The sequence below is a fragment of the Eptatretus burgeri genome, chromosome 5 (genome assembly GCF_056783735.1).
Source record: "Eptatretus burgeri isolate ZD-2024b chromosome 5, Ebu_testis_v1, whole genome shotgun sequence".
Classification (NCBI taxonomy): Eukaryota; Metazoa; Chordata; class Myxini; order Myxiniformes; family Myxinidae; genus Eptatretus; species Eptatretus burgeri.
In genome coordinates, this window is record NC_140965.1 from 96536990 (window position 1) to 96544489 (window position 7500).

The window sequence follows — 7500 nt, forward strand, 5'->3', positions numbered from 1 at the left end:
GTGTGCAACCCGAGCGGATGATTACCGAGCTCCCGTCAGTCCAAACGTACATCTACAGCAACAACGGCCTTTTTAATCACCCACCATGCACCATGCTAAGCCAATGAAGGAAAGGATGAGGACGAGCTGAAACATTCAACAATAGGGGTATTTATTAACAGAATAGGGGGAACGAGGGAAGCACGCAAGGGCAGAGTTATCACGACTAATAGAAATGCAAGTATGTACAGCAAAAAGCACTTAAACAATTCCTACTTATAGACGGGCCCACGGACAGACGCACACCCAAAAGAAACGGACCCAAATGGTCTTTATTCGGCTCTCCAGCCTGAGGACAGGTGAGCGAGAGACCAGAGCTATCTTGGACCTTCCCACCTTGTGCGGTCATCAACGTCCTGGATTGGCGGGACTCAAACCCGCAACTCAAAACCACTGCAAGCACCGGGTACGGAGGACTGCGTCGGGCTCCCGCACGCTCCTCCTGCACGCGATGACCCCAAAGCCCACGACGAGACGAGATCCAGAAGACCAGCAGCGACACAAGACCAGATCAGACCAGCACCAAGATTGAACCAAGAGCCAGACCACGCGATAGAGCTGACGGAGAACCAGACTCCTCGCTTGAGCAGATGGGGCGCAATTTGTTTGTTCCCCGTTCCTTCGTCGTCTTCTCCGGCGCCGTTTGCTCATGCGTGGCCCTCATTGGGTGTGACACGACGCATACCCTTATTTGCCGTGCAGCCAAGCAAAACAGTTCGTGACCATATTTGGAATGGAATTCCATCCCGAATGAATTCCGCACACACCGCAGACCAGCGAGCGCACGGAGAATGCCAGGAGCAGAGGGTTGTCATTGTTGTTGATGTAAAATGTAGAAATCCTATCTATAAAATAACCCACAGCACACGTACAAAATTCCCGTTAGACACAGGGGATGGATTCTAACTGGAAACACGTACTTACTGATATAACTGAACTATGGGGACCTTAATGTTTAAGCAGTAAACTTCCAAATTCGTAACAGTATATTCGCGGTTCATAAAATGTGACCTGTTTCTACATTTGCATTCCTGTGCTTCGCTTTTTCACGGTTTTTAATGGGCATATTCACGTGTTTCTTTTCATGGATTTTTCATAGGATTTTTGATTTTTCCTTTCTGAATCGTGAACCGCCGGGAACCTATCCACCTTTTTCCCATTTACACAAAGCTCCGATATTCGCGGATAAGACATTCACAGCATTTTTCAGGAACGTATCCCCCACGAATGTCGGGGTCTGACACTACAGGGTGTTCCAAAAAGACCCGGACAACTTTGGTTGATATGTTTAGAGCCACAAATGATACAGAAACTCATAAAGTTCTGAGCACACCATGTAGACAATATCTTTGAAAAACCCCTACAGAAAAATAATCAAGGGGGGTTATATCTCGTAATCATGGTGGACAGGCGGTTGGTCCGTCTCAGCCAATCCAGCGACCTGGAAATTTTTCATTCAGGACGGCTCGAATGACAAAGGCCCAATGAGGGGGAGCGCCGTCCTGTTGAAAAATGATATCGGGTTGCAGGTCTTCAATCTGTGGGAAGGTGAATCCTTCCAACATGTTCATGTACATTGTTGAGGTCACTGTATCCTCCGCAAAGAAAAACGGACTCACCAAGCGGTCATGGAGAAGTCCAAACACGCATTGACCTTTGCACTGTCATGTATGTGTTCAATGACCACGTGGGGGTTTTCAGAGCCCCAGGTCCTCACATTGTGCCGGTTGACCTTCCCCGATACATGAAAGCAAGCTTCGTCTGTGAACATGACCTTTTTCAGGTAATCTTCGTCATCCTCTATGCAACTGAGCATTTCCAAGGCAAACGCCTTGTATCGGGGTCCGTCATTTGGTTTGAGTTCCTCCAGAATCTGCACCATATAGGCATAATGTTTCAGTCGACTATGTTGAAATGATTCTAACACTCGTTCAACGTCTGCTGCACTTGTGCTTGGTCGAACCAGTAATTTCTGTTTCTGACAACTTCCAGTCTCCTTTAACCTCTTGTACCACTCTCTGATATTAGTCCGTGATGGCGGATTCCTTCCATACCTTGTTCAGAAATTACGCTGAACTTGCGTGTCGGATCTTGTCTCGATGAACTATTCGATGCACTGAGCGTTCTCCTGTGGAGTCACCATTTTATTTTGCATTAAACCACCAGACTTGAAAATAAAGAAAACTTGATGAGTTTCTGTATCATTTAAAACAAAGGGGATCATTGTATCATTTATTGTACTAACTATATTAACAACCAAAATTGGCCAGGTTTTTTTGGAACACCCATACACTGCATGTAAACATCCAAAACACCTATGAGGCTGCATTTGGAAAAATGTATCAACCAAATTAGTCAGGCATAACAATCATTCATGTAAAATAATTGATGGGTCAAATTTTGGAAAATACCAAATTGCTGTTGCCATGGCAACTGTTGTTTATTTTGATTTCGCAAGTATCGTGCTATGCACATTTTTCTTGTTTGTTTGTCTGTCTGTGTCTGTGAGCAGGATATCTCAAAAAGTGATGGATGGATTTGGACGAACCTTGGTGGACAGGTTTGGATGTGCCACAAGGACGAATTGATTCGATTTTGGTGAAGATCATATAATTTTTTTTACGTGATTCTTCAGTATTCAGAGAGAGGACCAGAAAGATTATAGAAGTATTTCAAAAAGTTATGTGTGTGGAGGGATTATGACAGTGGTCTGCTATTTCGGGGTATAGTGCAGGTTGGTGTACAAACAAACAACCCAGCACAACAAAACAACCTTTAATAACGAACCCAGCCCATCATAACCTTTTCCAAGAGACTGCTCAGCAGCACCGATGTTCTGCAAATAGTTTGGCACATTGATGGTAATGATGATGATGACAGAAGGTACCATGTTGGGCACGTTCCAATAAAATGCAGCAGATAAGTAAAATTGATTGCTGTCATTGTGACTCCACTGTGGTTAAACTCAATAAGCAGGTAATGCCAGTTTTTTTTAACACAGTACTGTATATCCAATAAGCTCTTAATGCCAACTACCACTCTTAAATCATAGTTAGGTACCTTTAATTCACCTGTATCGATTTGTTCTTGTACTACCAAATACTTCAAATTTGCACGTTTCTTTCTTTATGCTGCCTGGATTTAGGTCTTTTTGAGTTTTATTATTCCACAAAGAAGGTTGGTAATGCCAAATGTACAATAACAATCACTGCGGATTTCATGGTGTTTGTAATAGTGTTGTTTCTGAACCTGCAATAAAACCGATTTTAATCCGAGCTGCATTCATGATCAAAAGGAAGATGCAATGAATGACAAACGAAGCTGATCATCAATATTGGAAGAGTAAAAATAATTTAAAATACCCGACGTTATAGGCATATTATGTTTGATCACACTTTGTTATAATACTCAATCACAAGTTTGGAGAAATGAGTTTTCATATCGCCGCGTGTATCGACGACGAATCGTGCGTGTGGACTCATGACGTCCTCGCAGCTTCTTGGAATCTCAGCTTTGACGTCAGATGAACCACATTGTGTCACATCAACGTCATAAGGGGCTGTTCAATTATTCGGTCAATTTTCATGTTTGTATGACACAAATAGTATCAACAGGATTCTCTTGAAAAGGTTAAACATTTTGTCCACGATCCGATGTGCCACCTTGCCCCCACTGGGGCGTTGTTGGCTCATTTACATCAATATGGACCTGCACGTAGCTCGAACGTCATCGGGGCTGGGCGTGGTGGTGTACGACAGATGCTGCTGATATAACATGGAATTTCCTCCAGTGACGGTTCATTGTTGCCTCAAGGACGAACTGGGACTCGTGTGCTACATTGAGACGAACCTCCAGAAACAAGAAGATGACACGCTTGGTGTTGCTGTCCACCAGCCTCGTTCTGCTCGCATTGATGCTCTCTGTACAGGTCAGAAGACACGCAGAACTGGTCGAGGGTTCTCATCAAGTCTCATGTTACAATTGCTCGTTTTGGGATGACAGAGATGATGACACACCATTCCATCGATTAAAACTGTGAGATTGATTGAGAGTGCTCACTGAAACAACAGGATGAGCAGCCTAATGATGAGTTTTAATGATTAACGGATGAGATCTTTTCTCTTTTTGCAGTGGGAAAGCGTCGACGCGAAACAAAATGTTGAAAGAATGAAGAGAAGCATTTCCAGAATTCAACGCAACTTCCACAGAAAAAGCAGTAATTGATCCCACCTTTCACCACACAACCTTCAGGTTCTCCTAATCGGCTCACTTGGTGGTTTGGTGGCAAACATTGTGAATGAAAAGTTTTATACACTCAAACCAAGCTCTGTGTGTGTGTGTGTGTGTGTGTGTGTCGATTGGTATCTACATACGTGGGTTTCAGAATGTGGAATGGAGTCCTCCCAAGGTGGGCTCAAAGTATCCACCTTTATTCCGGTAAGGGGTCACGATTCATGGACCAATCTGCGAAGTTTTCTGTTCTCAAAGTTTTGCGCCGAGGGCTCTCTCCAGGATCGTCGCAGAGTCCGGGACAGCTTCCAACTGTAGTTTGTTTGTAATAATATTCCCCGGGATGTTTTTAAGCACACCTGTAAAGTAGTTATGGGGAGCTTTTGGGATGGCACGTCGTACGTCCGTCCGTCCGTCCATCGGTCCACAAATATAGACCATGGGCCGAGCTCTTGCTTTGTTTAGTTTCGTGACCCACCTCGTGTATCTATCTACCTGTATTCATAACATGTTGTGTGAAAATATTATAGAAATTAAATCCGAAACTCATGAAGCACCAAACTTGCACGTTTTTTTCAAAATATGGGAAAAAAAACACCCGAAATTGTGACAATTTCCTTATAAACATCGTCCAATCACAGCGCTCTTGACATACAGCACCACACCCATCAACCAATCACGCGCTTCGTTGCAGGCAAGCTGTAAACTCACGAGCTGTCACAGCGTACATGTCGTCTGATGCTGGTGCTGCTCGAGATTCTGAAGGCAGTTCTTCGGGGTTCTGTTTTATGCATGTCATCAACACCCACAGCAAAGTAATTCCATTTAGTGAGAAAAGCATTAAGAAATTTCGGGAATGTGCTGCTAAGTAGATTGATGTGGAAGGAAGTTCCAAAAGTAAGGTCGCTGTCAAGGCGCAACTAGTACACCACAGCCTGCACAGGCTCGGTGTGGGGATTGCAGCTGCTGTAGCCGCCGATGTCGCGCCCGATGATGATCATGATGATGATGATGATGATGATCATGATCGTGATGAATGTGACTGATCTGGAAGGTAGGATCTCCTTTCTACCGTTAACTAATTTTTGACAGAATGGTCAAAATCAATACCCAGTGATTACTCTCCTATAGAATCTAACTGTCACGAATCCGACTAAATTCTGCTATCACTTATATTTATCCTCTTCCGAGTAATCTACACTCTTGCTCATTTCCCATCCAAACTACTTTATAAAATATAGTGATGAGTGTATATCATTGCTCGAATGTTAAGTTTCTCAATATATGGAAAGAAGTAACTCCTCCTTTACAAAAGAAGTCCACCTTGTAGTTTATACTGACAGGAAAGACAGCATCAAGAACGCTGAGAGAGGAAAACGTTCAGTGAGTGGCAGCTTGCAAACAAAAATCTACAGTGCAGATCAGCAGGTACCTCGCCAATGGAAGAAGTTTCTGGTATGTCGTGAGAACAAAGCAGAGCTGATCAAGGTTTTTTTTTTTCCAGACTTGGAGGAAGAAACCAGCTTAATGTCTGAAGAAAGTCAAGGTGTTGGTTGCTCATGGTGAATGCCATGAGTTTACAGACGAGAATGAGGAAATGATTGTTCGCTCTGTACCAGAACTTGAGTGTAACCACGAAGAAGCAGGTACTCGTCTTTTCCTTCACTGCCAGTACGCTGCGAGACATCAGCCATCAAGTTCAACAGATAGAGCCCCATACCCGGTCCTAATCAAAAGTCTTGACACAAACGTCTTTGTGATTGGAAGTACCATGGCTGAGCATATTGGAGCAAAGGTATTGTTCCACACTGGAAGAGGTAACAATGGGAGGACCCTGAGTCTATCAAAGATAAGCTCACATCTGGGACCAGATGTCAGCAAAGCCTTGATATCTCTACACTGTTTCACAGGTTGTGATTCGGTCAGCTCTTTTCATGGAAAGTCGAAACCCAAAGCCTTCAAGTTGTTTGCAAGTGCCACTGCTTGCCATGCTGTCTTTCAAGAGTTCATTCACAGTCAGTGATGAGTTGGTGAAAGGTGCCGAGAAATTTGTTTGCAAAATGTATGGGCAGGACTGTAAGAAAGTCAATGAAACCAGATACAATCTGTTCCTTGTGTTAACCAAATCAGAGGCACGTCTTCCACCCCAATGCAGACTCTCTCAAAAAAGCACATTGGGACTAGATGTCTGGAACAGTTTCCAACAATTTCCAGTCCAAATGGACATGGATGGGAAGTTTTGGATGATGAATTGGACATCGACTGGGGTGATCTGCCTCCAGCTCCGTGCAGATTGCTTGAACTAACATATTGTTCTTGCAAGAAAACTAGCTGTGAGAAGCCGTCTGGTACAGGCAAAGGAACAGGTTCTTGTCGACAGCATGGTGTCTCATGTACGGAGCTTTGCAGGTGTGTCGACTGCAGAAACTCTATTACCACGAAAGAGTTCGATTCTGATGACGAAGAATCAGATGAGGATTAGATGCTCCATGACACAGTGACCGTGTCATCATTGTGTGATACCACAGTGTTTTACATTGATGTACATGAACGTGTTAAACATGAAAGAATTCATTTCAAAGAAAGGCCACTATTTTTGCTTGTACTTTTAAAATAAAATGATTAAAATACAATGCGAGTAGTCTCCCTCTTATATGAATACACAGACATCAGAATTCCCACACAGTAATACACGGCTATTTTAGAATGGACACAAGATGATGCTTTAGGTTTTGCCAATTAGCATAACTAATTAATGTGCAACTTTTTGCACTGACGAGTTGATAATTCTTTCTCAGTGATTTTTTTATCTAAATCTTTGCAAAATTTCAGGTTGATACACGATTAGGTAGATACAATAAGCATAACATATCATACTCTTTACGAACCCCACCTCCACCCCTCACCTTTCTCTCTCTTCTTTTTTTTTTTCATTCTCTCTCTCCATATCTCCCTCTCCCCCTCCTCTCTCTCCCTCCTCTCTCTGTTTGTCTATCTCTGGACGGTCGTTATGTCTGGATGCCGATAATCTCCATGTGTGTTTGGACAGTGGTCATGTCCGGACAGCTTGGCTCCAGATATGTCCGGGTGGTGTTTGTCTCCGAATGTATATGAGCGGTGTTTATGTCTGGACGGGAATTTGTCTCCGAATGAGTATCTCCATATGTGGCTGGACAGTGGTTATGTCCAGGCGGGGTTTGTCTCCGGACGTGTCTGGATGGGAGTTTGTCT

At 43.5% G+C, this 7500-nt stretch overlaps 1 protein-coding gene across 1 annotated transcript in view; it reads left to right on the forward strand.

The window, feature by feature from the left end:
• Positions 1 to 3808: 3808 nt before the first annotated feature.
• The window catches only part of LOC147027005 (uncharacterized), a 23654-nt gene continuing 19962 nt past the window's right edge, over positions 3809 to 7500 (forward strand). The window contains exons 1-2 of the mRNA XM_085883008.1: positions 3809 to 3967; positions 4171 to 4255. Of these exons, the coding sequence (XP_085739134.1) occupies positions 3905 to 3967; positions 4171 to 4255 (148 nt within the window). The 5' untranslated portion in view covers positions 3809 to 3904. The remainder of the gene's footprint in view (positions 3968 to 4170; positions 4256 to 7500) is intronic.